The following is a 16,472-nucleotide window of genomic DNA, read 5'->3' on the forward strand; positions in this document are numbered from 1 at the left end:
GCCCAGAGCTCAAGTCTCACCACCGACCCTGGGAGTGGAGGGTTGGGTGGGAGGCCTCTGGACTCACAAGGACACCCCAACATGTACCTGTAAGCATAGCAAACCATAGCCCGGGAGGGTGATCCCGTACCTGGTGTGGGGGCTCTGTGTCAGGGAGGCTGACAGAAAAGGCACGGCTCTTGGAGTAGACCCATGTGCTGGCAGGCTGTACCAGGTGCTCAGGGACAAGGGTGAGGAGAGCTGGGAGGGCTTCCTGCAGGGGGCATTTGGTGGGTCTAAGGGTGATTCACTGGGCACACAGATACCAGGCCAGGCTGCTGGAGGGCTGGCTCTAGGAATGGCCTTAGTGGTACAGGTATGACATTTATTCAGAGCTGTGGGTTCTCATGAGAGCTGTATAACCTCAGGTTCTGGAGATATCAGGGTGGGGGGCCCTGACTCCCTTCACTGACTCCCCAGGGGACTGGGCCTGGGGTTCTTGTTCCTCCAGGGTGGCCAGCAGCTGCGCCTGCTGAAAGGAAGCAAGAAATGGATCTTCCCAGCCTGCAGCGGCTTCCTCTTCCTGCTCTCCGTGGCCATGACTGGCTGCTTCCTGTGGCAGTATCACCTCCCCAAGCTGCAGACAGGTGAGTGGGGCAGCCACTGTGGTGTCGCCCTGACCCCTGCGGTCCTGCTCTGTGTTGACCTGCCACCAATCTGAGGCAGCAGGAAGTACCCAAGATTTAGCCCTGGAACTGTGGCCCTGTCTGTGCTCCTGTCCCACTGTGTATCTGCTTGGTGACTTCTCTGGGCTTTGATGCCTGTGTATATAATGAGGGCTTACTGGGGTCACACAGCAGTGGGGGTGAGAGGACTGTAGCTCCCCTGATGGTTCCCACAGCCCTTAATACCCTGTACTGGCCTTAGGGGAGAAAGAAGGCCTGGGACCTGGCCTGCCCACTCCTCAGCTCTTCCCCCAGCTTGGTGGCAGCCCTGCTGTGGAGGGATGCAGAAGGGATGCACTATCCCACTCCCCATGATACAGAACAAGCTGTCCTTGAAGTTCTAAGGCCTGGGACTCCAAGCCTACTTTCTACCCAGAACATAAGCAGTGAGGATAGGAGAGGGAGGCAGACAGGACAGAGCCTGCCCTAAGGAGGAGGTGTCATCAATCACATCAGTTCAGGACCTGGTCAAGGGAGAGCAGGGGAGGGATCAAGAAGCTTAAGTATCAGAAAAGCAAGGTCTGGGCCATCCCCTCCCCGCCTTCCTGCCTCTGCTCATTCTGTCCTTGCCAATCCATGTACCTCCAGATCTAGTCAGGCTCCTGCTGCCCAGGCATGGCTCTGGCACCCCTTCTCTGGAGTAATGCCAGACTCCTACCTGATCTCTACCCTGCTCGCCATGGAATGTTCCCTCCAGGTTCTTCAGAATCAGAGACCACCACTACCCCTGTGATCATGTGTCCTCGGCACCCAGAGCCTGTGCCGCTGGCCCACCCCCTCCCTGTGCTCAAGGAGGCTCTGGAGAAGGTCAGTGATGAGCTGAAGGAACAGGAACACGGGGAGGCTTGGGAGAGGGAAGGAGTGTGCCCTCTTGGCTGGAATGGTATTCAACCTCATCCATCCATCCATCCATCCATCCATCCATCCATCCATCTATTTCTTGAGCATCCATTTCTAGGCTGCTGGCATTAGAGGCAGGGCAGGAAGAAGGCGTGGCCCTACCTTCAAGAACTACTAGTCTGGGTGTGAAAGGAAGAGTCAAGACAACTCTATGGGGGCAGAAATTTGGGTAGGACTCTCCTGGAGGAGGGAAAGGGCAAGAGTGAGGATAAGTAGAATTTAGGGGACTGTACGGGCATAGGATGTGGCCTTGGAGTCAAGGAGGACTCTGGGGGAAGCAGCGTTTAGAGTGAGATGGAACAAGCAGAAGTTACCCTGGAGGTATGCATGGAGCTCAGGGGATGGAAGGGTCTGCTCCAGACAGAACAGCATATACCAAGGCCCAGAGGCAGAGAATCAGCACAAGGCTCATGCAGAGGACTAAATGGCTAAAGGCAGAAAGAAAGCAAAGATAAAATGGGAGAGGATACAGAAGTCATTCCAATAGAAGCATACACCACATACCCATGTCCCCTTCCCAGAGCAACTTGAAACACTGTGTAGCAGTCACGCACTGCCCACGTGTGTTCCCCACCTCCAGCTGTGGTCAGAAGTACATGACCACAGCCTAGTGGGGGGACTTGGAACCCTAGAGGAACAGACAATTGGAGGGGGGAAGGGAGAGAAGGTGCACTTGGCAGGGGGGGAAGGGCAGTGTACACACATCAGAGAGGCTTTAGAGACAGGGAGCAGCAGGTACTGTGTGCATCTAGGGGTCATGGTAATGAGGAAAAGCAAAAGTCACCCCAGCTGCCTCCACTGAAGGCATGCCAGGTTACCTTTCCCCATGCATGCCATATGAATTCCTGTCTTCATGGCGGAAAACTGAGGCTCAGAGAAGTGAAGGAAGTGCTGGCAGAAGCTAGGAGGTAGGGACGGCTCAGGACAGTACACTGGCCAGCAGTGTATCTGGCAAATGATTAGGAATTGGGGCTGCAGGGAGCATGGGGTTCTAATGTTCTTTCTCCCTCCCTCCCCCTGGTACTTTTGCACCCAAGGTTTTGCATTGCTAGGCAGGTGATCTACCATTTGAGTCACACCCCTAATCTATTTTTACATTAGTTATTTTTCAGATAGGGGCTCATATTTTTGCCTCGGGATCAGTCCTGGTCTGAGTCCTCCTACCTGAAACTTCTCAAGTAGCTGGGATTACAAAATATGCTTTATTTACGCTAAACTTAACTCAATCCTCCTGATCTCCAATGCCTCTCAAATAACTGGGAATACAGCCATGTGCCACTGTTTTCAGCCTATGCCTAGAACATTCTCAATGTACAGTAAATGTTAGCTCTTATCGACACTCTGATACTTCATCCCTGAAAATAAACCAGGCTACTTTTCTGGTTTTGTCTTGGCTTTTTGAGACAGTCTTATGTAACCCAGGCTGACCTGGAACTCATGGTCGCCCTGCCTCAGTCCCTGAAGATCACCCCTCTAATCACAACTGGGAGACTGCCTCAGCCAGCTTGAGAGATTTTGTTTGGCATTTACTTCTTCATTATTAGATGGAATGAATGACTATCTAACCCTGAACTAGATGATTTTATGAATTTTTGTTTTTTTAATGATTTTATTAATATTGATTTTTACATCGTATTTCAAATGTCATGTTTAACAAACAAGTATTCAAGAAGGGAATCTCTGTATACAATCACTAGCACACAGATTTTAGAACACAATTGAGTCTTTGTATGCCATTGATACATATTAATCTATGTAATGAAACATTATGCCTGTAGAGTATATAGCCCATCATAGATTTTTATAGTTACATTTTTGCCAGTCCTGGGGCTTGAAATCAGGGCCTGAGCACTGTCCTTGGGCTTTCTCAAGGCTCTACCACTTGAGCCACAGCATCACTTCCAGCTGTTTTCTATGTATGTGGTAGTGAGGAATTGAAATCAGGTATTCATGCATGCTAGGCAAGCACTCTACTACCAGGCCAAACTCCTGGCCCTCAGGCAAGCTCTCTTACCACTAGGCCAAACTCCCGGCCCCAAGAGATTTTTAGTACATGTTTTAAGTTCACCCAAGCTTCTCTGTCCACAAAGGGCCCAGAGCTGCAGGAACTCTGGGCTGGAGGCCCCCAGGGTGCCTGGTACAGTACAGCCATGGGAATGGGCCATGTGTAGAACAGCCAGTGGGGTGGGGGCAATGGAGCTGCCACTGCATCCACATTCTCCCTACAAGGTGGACGAGCTCCTGAGCCAGGCAATGTCTGCCCCTGGTCTGGCGGCCATGTCTGCAGTGGTCATCCACAATGACACCGTGCTTTGGACTGGCAACTTTGGAAGGAAGAACGGCTCAGACCCGAACTCTGGCACCCCCAATGAGTACACCATGTACCGGTCAGCTGGGCAACTTCTAGGGGCTGGTGAAGGGGGGAAGGATGGCAGGGACCCGCGACCAGGATCCAGGAGACAGGAAGACCTGATCACAGCAGGGGTCCAAGCTAAGGGGCCCATAATTAAGTCTTCAGAATACTAAAAAAGCCGGGTGTGGTGGCTCATGCCTGCAATCCTAGCTACTCAGGAGGCTGAGATATGAGGATCATGGTTAAAAGCCAGCTCGGGCACTGAAGTCCGTGAGACATTTTTTTTGTGGGTCATAGGGCTTGAACTCTTGGCCTGGGTGCTGTCCCTGAGCTCTTTGGCCCTCCCCCTTGAGCCTCAGCCCCACTTCCTAGTTTTCTAATGGTTAATTGGAGAGATTTCTCGGTACCGCATAAATAGAAAAAGCCAGAAGTGGTGATGTGGCTCAAGTGGTAGAACTCTAGCCTTGAGAAAGCCCAAGGACAGTGCTCAGGCTCTGCGTTCAAGCCCCAGGACTGGCAGAGAGAGAGAGGCAGAGAGAGAGGCGGGGGGGGGGGGGGAGGGAGAGACCCAGTGAGTGCCCACTGTCACACCGCAGGGGTGACAGGTGGTGAGGAAGGGGATCCTTCTGAAACCCTTCAGCTTAGCCTCTTCAACTATAAGAGGCTTTGTGGTCTTCCCACCTCTCCCGGGCACCACAGAGGAGTCACAGGCAGTTCCTGCCCATGTCAGGCCCTTGTGAGTTGATGGCAGTGCCCAGGTGGAAGCAGCTGTGCCATGTTCTGTATGCCTGGAACTCTTCTCCTGGGAGTTGTGTGCAGGTCCCCGGGTACTCATGTGTGCAGTGGATACATTTGCTCCTGGGACACTGCGGGGTGACAGGGCATGGAAAGGAACTGGCCTTGGTGCTGCACCAGCTTGGTGCCAGGTTGGGCTCACAATTCTCTTTGCCACCACTATTGAGGACCCAGCATCTGCCAGGTGTCCTGACAGCCCTCTGCACACACACAGTGAAGCTCTTATAGAAAGGTCTTATAACTTGTCCAGGCCCTGCAGCCGAGGAGAGGTGGGGAACAGAGCCAACCCAGGTCTGCCCCAGAATCGGCAGGATCTGGTGCTGGGCCTGGCTTGGAGCAGGAACTGAGGGGTGTCTATACTACCCAGACCCACTGCCTCGGACATGTTGAGTGTGACAAAGCCAGATCCACAGAGGCTGGGGGATCATAAATTTGGTGCTTTTCTAAAATACTAGCAGGCTTAGAGGCTGGAGACACAGGGACAGGGATGGGCTTTGGGGTCAGCAGGTCCTCTTGCACCCTGTGTCCCAACCCGGCTCAGGATCTCTAGCATCTCCAAGATCTTTCCAGTCCTCATGCTGTACCGCCTATGGGAGGAAGGCCTCGTGGGCTCCCTGGATGACCCTCTGGAGCGCTATGCCAGCACCTTCACCATCAACAACCCGCTGGGTGTAGCATCAGCCCCCCACTCACAGGGTTTGCGGGAGGAGGTGGGCCCAGTCCCACGGCCGTCACCTGTCACCCTCCGGAGGATGGCCAGCCAGCTCTCAGGTGGGTCTCAGAATGAACTGCCCTTGCTCTGCTTGCTGTCCACTCTACTTCTCAACAGTGGGGTTCGAGTGGTGTGGGTCGGAGCTGGAAGATCTCAGAGGTAAAAACCAAGTGAAGTCAGTTCCTAGTCAGAGCCAAGGTACAGGTCAAGATCCAAGTGTCACATCAACAGTAACAGTAACATCTGCAGGCAAGGTTACAGTGAAGACTTAATGGCCCTTGTTATGTAAGTAAACATCTACAAGTACAATGTGAGGCCAACAACGTACTGAATGTGCAGACAAAGGATGGCAACAGAACTGATGGGTCAAAGAAGAGGGCACTGAGAATATTTTTTGTTTTTCTTTTGTCATGGGGCTTGAACTCTGGGCCTGGGTGCTATCCTCAAGGCTACCACCCTACCCTTGAACCAAGCCCCACTTCCCATTTTCTAGAGGTTAATTGGAGATAAGAGTCTCAGGTCCTTTTGTGCCCAGGCTGGCCTTGAACCTTGATCCTCAGATCTCAGCCTCCTGAATAGCTAGGATTACAGGTGTGAACCATAGCACCAGGCAGTCATGAGAATCTTAAGATATGACCAGGAGCTAGCGACTCATGCCTGTCATCCTGGTTACTCAGGAAGCTGAAATCTGAGGGTTCCTGTCCGAAGCCAGTTTGGGCTGAGGGGCTCCTAATTCCAGTTATACACATAGAGCTGAAAACAGTGGCTCAAGTCTGGAGTCCCAGGTACTTGAGAAGGTGAGATCGGGATTGTGTCAGGAGGATTGTGATGTGATGTTGGGGTCTTTTGTCCCCAGCCCTTCTCAATCAGCAGAAGGGATAGGGAGAACACGCCCCAACCAGGACGAGCCGCAAGAGGAAAAGGCCCACTGTCCTCCCGTATTCAGCCTTCTTACCCGGGGGCACGAACAGAGACACCACATAGCTTCATCAAGGCAGGAAAGTCTCTCTCTCTATTCCTCAAATCCTCCTTATATTCAGTGCCGTAGCCTATCAGCACAACAGGTGGGCAGGACAAAGAGGTCCACGTGTTTACCCCTACTACAGGTCTCAGCAGAAAGTTATTAGACATGGCGTTACTTGGCCCCCAACATCTCACTCGTCTTTTAGAAAAAGGAAAAAAACCTAGGATATGTGGGGTTACCATCATATCAGATCGACTGTGCCTGTCTTAGGTGTCTCCAAGCTCATTAGTCTTCTTACCCATCATGGGATCACCAAGTCCTACTTGGCTCCTGTCTTTAGGTTGATAGGCTAACAGCGGGGACTTGCCCGTCTTTGACACGTTTACTTTGTATTATCTTCCTTGGGAGTCTTCCAATCCCCCCCACTTTTATTTTAAACTACTGTCTCCCATGTCTCTAATTTATCCTGTCTCATTTTCCAAAAATGACTCTGGTCCCTTCATTTTAAGGGGGATGATGGGCGAAGATCTGTCTTCTATAACTTCTTCAAGCTGACTCAGCGGTGTTGTCTCTACATTTAGTTAGAGACCCTAAAAAGCTTTAGCCTGTTTTCAACTATGGGTGGTAGCTCCCTATTTCTGCACCCAAGCACAGGCTTTCTAAATCACTACCACTTAATTTTTCCAAGTGTCTCTGCGCTTCTTTTCAGCTGTTCTTTCACATAGCATGCTGACAATTTTAACCTTAAACATGTTTACTCACACCCATTCACACACATTCATACTTAAAGATCTTAAAGCGCACAAAATTAATATCGGCTGTTCATTTTTCCACCTAAGGCTCAACCGTGGCTTCTTTTACTGCAGTACCATAAGTAAAACTCTTTTCTAACTCTAACCATCCGGTTCTTAGAAGGTTCTGAACCCATCATTCCGGTTCTTTTTCCGAACCCCTTATTGCCTCACCCTTATACCGCTCTGGCCAGAGACTCCCTAGAGGTTCCTCAGTGACTCCCTACCGTGCCGAAGTGACCTGCGCTTCGGAGGTGGACTGGGAATGATCTATTAAAATCTTTTACTGTTAAAACACCTGGCTGCTTTGTCTTTTTTCTCTTTAGCTTTTTTAGTTTTTCTTTTTTCTCAATTTTCTCCTTGTGGGTTGCTTTCTTTGAGTTTTTCTTTCTCTTATCTTTTTGCCTTTTTTATGGGTTTTTTATCTTTTGCCTTTTTTTATGGGTTTTTTTCTTTATCTTTTGCCTTTTTAATGGGCTTTTCTTTTTCTTCTTTATCTTTTGCCTTTTTTAGTTTATATTTTCATTTCAGGTTTCTCTGGTTTTTTTAGTCTGAGGAGTTTTTCTTACTTCTTTGACTTTTGTAGGTAGTTGCTTCCTTTTCTCTTGTTTACCACTTTTTTTTTTCTTTCTCTTTGTCCCTCTCTTTCTCCATGTCTTCTTCCCTGTTTTTTTTCTTTTTCCCTGTGAGCAATATCAGCCTGCATTTTCCCTTCAGGTTTCCCTGGCCTTTCAGCCCCTCCTTTCTTTTTCTTTGTGCCTTTCAGGTTTCTCTGGTTTTTCAGTCCCTCCTCCATGTATCTCTTGCTTGGCTCAACTCGCTGTCGTGCCGCCGTCGTGCCCCTTTCGTGCCCCACATTGGGTTCCAGTATGTCGGGGTCCTTCGTCCCTGGTCCCTCTCGACTAGTAGGAGGGACCAAGCCACTCGAGGAGAGGGCCCACTGTCCCCTGTACTCAGCCTTCTTACCCCAAGGCACGAACAGAGACGCCAGGCAGCTTCATCAAGGCAGGAAAGACTTCCTCTCTATTCCCCAAATCCCTCCTTTTACTCGGTGCCGTAGCCTATCAGCACAACAGGTGGGCAGGACAAAGAGGTCCACGTGTTTACCCCTACTACGGGTCTCAGCAGAAAGGCATTAGACATGGCGTTACTCAGCCCCCAACAATGTGAGGCCAGTTATGCAGACATTTATGAGATCTCTACTCAACCAATAGCTGGGCCCTGTGGCACATTTTTTATCCTAGTTATGTGGGAGACAAAGATCAGAAGGATCAATGTTGTAAGTCACCTAGACAAGACAGAATAGTCTGCAAAGCTCCAGCTCAATGGAAGAAGCCAAGAATAGTGGCATGTACCTGTCATCCTAGCTATGAAGGGAAGTTAAAAGAAAAGGAAAAGGAGGATTGTGGTCCAGGTTTGTGTCCCAGAAGCAAGTAGGGCACTATTGCAAAATAATAAGTAAGGGGCCCAGAAGCATGGCCTAATGGTAGAGTGTTTGCCTAGCATGCATGAAGCCCTGGGTTCCATTCCTTGGAACCACATACATAGAAAAAGCCAGAAGTAGTGCTGTGGCTCAAGGGTAGAGAGCTAGCCTTGAGAAAGCTCCAGGACAGTGCCCAGGCCCTGAGTTCAAGCCATAGGAATGTCAAAATTATCAAAATTATGAAGTCGGGCATAGTGGCTCACACCTGTAATCCTAGCTACTCAGGAGACTGAGATCTAAGGATCAAGGTTCAAAGCCAGCCTGGGCACAAAAGAACCTGAGACTCTTTTTTTTTTTTTGCCAGTCCTGGGCTTGAGCTCAGGGCCTGAGCACTGTCCTTGGACTTTCTCAAGGCTAGAGCTCTATCACTTGAGCCTCAGCACCACTTCTGGCTTTTTTCTATGTATGTGGTACCGAGGAATCGAACCCGGGTCTTCATGCATGCTAGGCAAGCACTTTAACCACTAGGCCAAACTCCCGGCCCGAACCTGAGACTCTTATCTCCAATTAACGTCTAGCTTGACTCAAGGGTAGGGGGGTAGTCTTGAGCTGAGGAGTTCAGGGGCAGCACCCAGGCTGAGTTCAAGCCCCATGATCTCCCCAAAAAAATTATGAAAAAAAGGGTTAGGGGCATGGCATAGCAGTAGAGTACTTGCCTAATAAGCACAAAGCTCTGATTTCAAGCCTCAGTACTATTGTGAGAGAGGTGAGGGAAGAAAGCAATACCAAGTAGGAGAAAAGCTTCTAGAGCATGTATTATCTCTTTGTACAATTATTTTAATATAATTATTTTTTTAAAGAAAGAACGTTAAGTCAAGTGGTAGAAAAGGGCATACACTGTATACTACCATAAAAATAGTACTATATGTACTATAGTACATATATGTGTAATGACAAGTATGCATGGAAGATGTGCTACGGCTCAAGTGGTAGAGTGTCTGCGCAGAGAAAACTCAAGGACAGTGCCTAGGCCCTGAGTTCAAGCCCTGGGACTGACAAAAATTATATATATAGACACACATATATAATTATGTTATATGTGTATATATGTATATATATAGTCATATATATATATCTATCTTTCTCTCTATATATAGATATGAAGCCAAGATGAGGTGGTGGGATGGGAACAGGCTGGTACCAGGAGACAAAGCTGGGACAAGAACTGGCAGAACTGGGTCAAGAAGGCCTCATGGGCCTGGCCTCTGTTCTTCCCTAGGGCTCCCCAGAAGGCTTCGCTCCACTTCACTGCTGTGGAGAGGCAGCACCCAGGAGGCCTTAAGCCTGCTCAAGGATGATGTGCTAGTGGCTGACCCTGGAACCAGGTAAGGACCATTTCCAATGCTCAGACACACCTTAGACACACCTGAAGAGTCAAGCCTGCTTGGGAAGTTCTGGGTGGTAGAGGTCAAGAGAGACCTTGGGAATCACTGAACACGATCCCCTCCTGCAGCCAGGGAGGACAAAGGCCTGAGGGGAGCCCACAGAGAGATGTTGGCCTGCTGGGGCCACCATCCAGTTCTGCTGCAGTCTCATGTTTCTTCCAATCATCCATTCAACATTAAGCACTCTGCCAAAACGTGCTAAGCACTAATAACAGCAGCAAACACACTCCACAAAACACTCCACCAAGCTTCTCCTCATTCTGACAATGAAGGGAATCAATACACAAATACAGACTTTGTTATGATGCAGATAAATGGGATGCCCGGGTGGCCAAGAATGAAAGACTGAGTGACAGATGAACAGAGAAGTCTGGGAGCCCTGGGGTTGTGTGGCTGGACAAAGGGCAGCTGGCACTCCCCTGCCTCAGAGGCTCCTTGCCAGGTCTGCTACCCTTTTCCAAGCTTTCCTCTGCTGCTCCACAGGCTGACCTCAAGCCCACTTCCCTGAAGGACAAGGCTTTGGCTAATATTTGGGCATCAGCAGGCTGGAGCCTTGTCCCAGCTCTGATCTGATCTGCTGAGACCTTAGGTGAGGCTTACTTTCCTCACCAGCAAGAACAAGGTGGCTAAGTTCAGGAACATCCTGTAGGGTGTGAATCCATATCCTTCCTGAGCCTTCTTGAGGCTTCTGAAACCACGTCTGCTTTCCCCCTATGCATTAGCTGTGAAAGCCACAGACTGGCAGAAGAGAGGTGAGACACCACGTCCTATTTTTTTTTTTTTTTGCCAGTCCTAGGGCTTGAACTCAGGGCCTGAGCACTGCCCTTGGGCTTTCCTCAAGACTAGCGCTCTACCACTTTTGAGCCACAGCACCACTTCTGGCTTTTTCTATGTATGTAGTACGGAGGAACTGAACCCAGGTCTTTGTGCATGCTACACAAACACTCTACCACTAGGCCAAACTGCTTCCTATTCTTAACCCTTGAGCTACATCACCATTACCATTCCCCTTCCCCACAGTTTGAAACTTTTATTTTCCATTTGATAAACCATATTTAAGCATAAGGACCACAGGGCACTAGTAATATATCCTGTAATCTTAGCTCCTCAGGAGGCTGAGATGCTGTTGGAGCCCAGCCGGGATGTGGAGGCGCTGGTGCTCAAGTGGTAGAGCATCAACATTGATGGGGAAGCAAGAGACAGAGTCCAGTCCTTGAGTTCAAGCCCTAGTATCCACACACACACACACAGGATAAGGGTCAATAAGGCCTGTGTCACCACTTTCCCCATGGACCCAGCTCTCTTCCGGCTTGTGACCTGGGGACTATTTCCCTGCTCCCCTCTGGGCCCCAGTCTCCCCAAATGTAGAATGGATAGTTACCTTCCCCGGTCTCTGAACTCCCTTCCGGGCGGGTCCATGGCACGGGGGGGGGGGCAGCCTTCCGCGTGGGACAGCGGGGACGCGCGCGCCTGGGGGGGGGGCTGCGTCCCAGCCCGCGCCCCGCTCCTGTCCCCCAGGTGCCATTACAGCACGCTGGCCTTCTCGCTCCTGGCTCACGTCCTGGCGGCGCACGCGGCGCAGGGCGGCTACGAGCGCTGGGTGGCGGAGCACGTGCTGGAGCCGCTGGGGATGGCGGACACCGGCTTCGACCTGACGCCTTCGGTGCGCGCGCGCCTGGCGGCCGGCTTCTATGGCAGCGGCCGGCCGGCGCCGCTCTACGACCTGGGCTGGTACCGGCCCTCGGGCCAGATGTACTCGACGCCCGCCGACATGGCCAAGCTGGCCATGGCGCTGCTGGGCGCGGGGCCCCCGCGGCTCCTGCATCCCGAGGCGGCCAAGACGCTGCTGGCGCCGCTGCTGGCCTGCCCGGACGCCTACTTCGCCAACGAGACGGGCACGCCGTGGGAGTTCCACGCGCAGCGGGGCTACCGCGTGGTGCGCAAGGACGGCGACCTGGACGGCTACGCCGCCACCTTCTCGCTGGTGCCGCCATTACGCCTGGGCCTGGTGCTGCTGTTGGCCGGGCCGCGGCCTCCCGGGGCCGACCTGGTGGCGCAGGCCTACGACGTGCTCCTGCCCGCCCTGGAGCGCGCCCTGCGCGAGGCCGAGCGCCGCCCCGCGCCGCCGCCCAGCGCGCGTCCCTTCGCCGGCTTCTTCACCTTCGCCAACCTGACCTTCTACGAGGTGCGCGCGGGGCCCGGGGGCGAACTGCGCCTGCGCCAGTTCGGGCCGCGCGTCGAGGCGCTGGTGCCTCCCGCCTTCCGCACGCTGGCCCTGCGTCACGTGCGCGGCCGCGTCTTCCAGCTGCACGTGGCGCGCGCGTTTCCGTGCGCGCTCCCGCTCGGCGGCGACGCCTGGCTCTCGCTCGAGGCCCAGCATGGGCAGCTGCTCCACTTCCACCCCTTGGATCACCACGGGTTATCCCCGGGCTTCGACGTGCCGGGCCTAAACACGTATCAGGTGCTGCGCCTGCAGCGCAAGCCCGGCTTTAAGACCCAGTGAGCCCGGGAGAGGGCTGGGGAGTCACCCCACTTCAGCTTCTGCATTGCTTCCTTTCTGCATTGGTTCCTTTCTGCATTGCTTCCTTCTGCATTGCTTCCGTTCTGCATTGCTTCCTTTCTGCATTGCTTCCTTCTGCATTGCTTCCTTTCTGCATTGGTTCCTTTCTGCATTGCTTCCGTTCTGCATTGCTTCCTTCTGCATTGCTTCCTTTCCTCCTTTCTTTTGTGTGTGGCGTTGGGGTCTGAGCCCAGGATTGATTAGAGATAGTCAGACGGCTCCCCCCCCCTCCCCTGCCACCATTCTCCGGATCTCAGTTGGAGCCGTCTGCACCAGAAGGTTTTACTGTCTTGAAACTGGGCAGGTCAGAACTGACTGTGCTGTCCAGGCTGGCCTTGTTTCTGCCTCAGCTTCCAGTGGCTGGAAACAGCATGTTTATCTTCTGTCGAATCTAAGAGAGAAGGTGAGGCTATAGCTTTTTTTTTTTTTTTAAAGAAAAGGTCATCCTTACTGTGGGGAGATCTGAGGATTTCAATTCAAAGCCAGGGAAGTTCAATGAGACTCTTATTTCCAGTTAACACCAAAAAAGCTGCAGCTAAAGTGGCACAGTGCCTGACTGACAAAGCTAAAGGACAAGTTGTGTGTGTGTGTGTGTGTGTTGGTGGCTCAGGCCTGTAGTCCTAGTTACTCAGGAGACTTGAGATCCTCAATTGAAGTTCAAAGCCAGCTTGGGGCAAGAAAGTCTGTAAGACTTTTATCTCCAATTAACCAACAGAAAAAGGAAAGTGACACTGCAGCTCAACGTGGTAGAGCCTTGAGCACAAAAGCTGGGAGACAGCAGCCAATGCCCAGAGTTCAAGTCCCAGTACTGGCACACATACAAAACTCATTCCTTAGTGAGTTATAATTTACTAAAAGTGAAATACATCGTCAGAGGACAATTGCATAATGCTGATGGTGGTGGTGATTATGGTTTTGGGGGTGGAACCCAGGGTTTCATGTGTACCAGGCAAATGCCCTACCACTGAGCTACACCTCTCAGACCATGGGGGATGATTCTGACAGATACTTGCTTTCACCACCACAATCAGGATACAGGAAATTTCCATCCCCTTTAGTGCCCACTGCTATCCCTGAGAAGTCCATCAGTTCCCTCCCTCCCTCTCCCCTGGTCCCAGGCAGGCATGGTTCTGCTTTCTGCCACTCTAAATTAGTTTTGCTTGTTCCAAGATTGTGTGTAAATGGAGTCATACAGTGTGTAGTCCTTTGTGTCTGTCTTACATGCAACATGCTGATTTTGAGGTTGTTTTTTTCGGGTTATTGACAGTTTGTTCCTTTGTATTCCACTGTATAGATATGCCGCAACTTGTTTATCTCTTTGCCGGCTGAGGAACATTAGGGTTGTTTCTAGATTGTGACTATTATGAAAAGACATTCTTGGACAAGTCTTTTTGTGAATGCATGCTTTCATTTCTCTTGGATTAATGTGTAGGTGTGATTGCCATGAAGTTTTCCAAAATATTATTAATTTTGATGTCCTCAAGCCCTGACTGTGACAGTTCTATTGTTCATGGTTGTGGCCGTTACTTGACATTGTCAATCTTTTTAATTTTAACCATGTTGATGGTTGTGGAGTCTCTCACTATGGTTTTATTTTTTTTGTATCATTTACTGAGTTGTAAAACCTCTTTATATATTCTGTATACAAGTTCTTGTCAGATATATTGCAAATAATTTCCCCTTAGTCTTTCACTTCATTTTTTTCCCATTTTCTTAATAGTGTCTTTTGAAGAGCAGAGTTTTAACATTTTTGATGAAGTTTATGACAGTCTAATATGAAATCTGGGCTTGTACTTTGTCTTTTGAAAGTTTATCATACAAGTGTGCCAAATAATCACTGTATCCTGCATTCAGTTTCTTCCAATGGAAACAGCTTGCAGAACTGTGGCAGGCAGGATATTGATACCATAGGGGCAGGGAGTTTGGCCTAGTGGTAGAGTGATTGCCTAGCATGCACAAAGACCCAGGTTCAATTCCTTTGTATCACATACAGAGAAAAGCTGGAAGTGGTGCTGTGGCTCAAGTGGCAGAGTGTTGGCTTTGAGGAAAAAGCTCAAGGACAGTCCTCAGGCCCTGAGTTCAAGCCCCAGGACTGTCAATAAAATACTGACACCATGCAGTAAGACCCAGAACATCTCTTAGCACAAAAAGTCCTCAGTCCCCATCCCAGCCACAGCCACTTGCTTACCAAACCCATTCTCTCCTCAATCCTGGGAAAACATAAATCTGCTCTCCTTTTTCAGAATTTTGTCATTTTAAGAATATGCTTGGGCGGGAGTTTGGCCTAGTGGTTAAAGTGCTTGCCTAGCATGCCTAGCATACCGATTCCTCGGTACCACATACATAGAAAAAAAGCTGGAAGTGGGGCTGAGGCTCAAGTGGTAGAGCTCTAGCCTTGAGAAAGTCCCAGGACAGTGCTCAGGCCCTGAGCTCAAGCCTAGGACTGGCAAAAAAAAAAAAAAAAAAAGAATATGCTTAGCTGGGCATCTGTAGTTGACACCTGTAATCCTAACTACTCAGGATGCTGAGATAAGAGAGTCTTGGTTCAAAGCCAGCCCAGGGATCAAAGTTCATGAAACTCTATCTCCAACTAATCACCACAAAGCTGGAAGTAGACCTGTGATCGACTAGTAGAGTGTCAGCCTTGAATGAAAAAGCTATGGGACAAGTACTCAGGCCCTGACTGAGTCCAAACCCTGGTTCCAGTGCTGAGCCCCCCACCCATCCCCCCCCCGCCACAAATTCTATAAACAGAGTCAGCTTTTGCCCTGCCCTTCTTTGCAGTTTTCTGGAGAGTCACATATATTGTTTGCTTCTTTTTGTCATAGAGTAGTAAGTGGTTCCCTGGTTGAATTTAATACAATTTGAGTAACCATTCATGTGTTAATGGGCATCTGGGTTGGTTGCAATTTGGGGGCTCTTATAATTAAAGTTGTTATGAACATTTGTTTGCTGGATTTATGTAAACTGATTTTGATTTCTCTGGGCAAAAATGCCCGGAGTGCAACTAAGGAGTCAAATGGTAGTTACAAGCTTAGTTTTCCAAGAAACTGTACAGCTGTGTTTTCAATGGCTAGACCATTTCATTTCCCAGCTAACAAGGTATGAAGGACCTTTAACTGAATCTGATGAATATGAATGTGCTTTATGTTTGTTTCTATTTTCATTGAGCTAACTGTATTATTTCCAAGCTTCTTCTTTAGACTCATAGGTTTCTTAGAAGTATGTTACCTAGTTTTCAAATGTTCGGTTTTTCCTGTTTTCTTTATTTTATTGATTTTCACTTTGATTTACTTTGTATGATATCAGTTATGCTTAGATTTGTATATCTGTGACATTTCTTTTTTTTTTTTTTTCCAGAGCCAGGGACCGAACTCAGGGTCTTACACTTGCCAGGCAAGGGCTCTTCCACTGAGCCAAATCCCCAGCCCTTATCTGTGACATTTTTTACTGAGTCTCCCCAACCCTGTGGTTCAGTAATATTGATGTCTAAGGCTTACCTTAAAGATTTCTCTTTTTTTCAACCATGGAAAATGGCAGTTGCTGCAAATTAGGGTCTTCTTTCTTTCTTTCTTTTTCTTTTTTTCTGTCATGGGGTTTGAACTCTGGGCCTGGGTGCTGTCCCTGAGCTCTTCACCAGGGACACTTGAGTCACAGCACTACTTCCAATTTTTTTGGTGATTCATTGGAGATAAGAGTCTCACAGACTTTGGTGCCAAGGCTGGCTTTGAACCATGATCCTCAAATCTCAGCCTCCTAAGTAGCTCGGATTACAGGCATAACCCACAAGTTCCTGGTAATCCTAGCTACATTCTTTCTCTTTCT

General features: G+C 49.8%; 1 protein-coding gene across 1 annotated transcript; it reads left to right on the plus strand.

Annotated features, from left to right (window-relative positions):
• Positions 1–511: 511 nt before the first annotated feature.
• On the plus strand, positions 512–12,590 carry Lactbl1 (lactamase beta like 1). The gene is made up of 6 exons (XM_090333868.1): positions 512–626; positions 1,402–1,511; positions 3,834–3,991; positions 5,294–5,523; positions 9,922–10,027; positions 11,606–12,590. Exons 1-6 carry the CDS (start codon positions 578–580, stop codon positions 12,588–12,590), a joined length of 1,638 nt encoding a protein of 545 aa, XP_090189994.1. The 5' UTR covers positions 512–577.
• Positions 12,591–16,472: the final 3,882 nt, after the last annotated feature.

Source organism: Megascapheus bottae, chromosome 6 (assembly GCF_031878675.1).
Source record: "Megascapheus bottae isolate mThoBot1 chromosome 6, mThoBot2.hap1, whole genome shotgun sequence".
Classification (NCBI taxonomy): domain Eukaryota; kingdom Metazoa; phylum Chordata; class Mammalia; order Rodentia; family Geomyidae; genus Megascapheus; species Megascapheus bottae.

Coding starts and splice junctions, on each gene's coding strand:
- Lactbl1 (XM_090333868.1), top strand. CDS start 578: ATGACTGGCTGCTTCCTGTGGCAGTATCACCTCCCCAAGCTGCAGACA. Junction 5,524..9,921: donor GATGGCCAGCCAGCTCTCAG/GTGGGTCTCAGA, acceptor GTTCTTCCCTAG/GGCTCCCCAGAAGGCTTCGC. Junction 10,028..11,605: donor GTGGCTGACCCTGGAACCAG/GTAAGGACCATT, acceptor CCTGTCCCCCAG/GTGCCATTACAGCACGCTGG.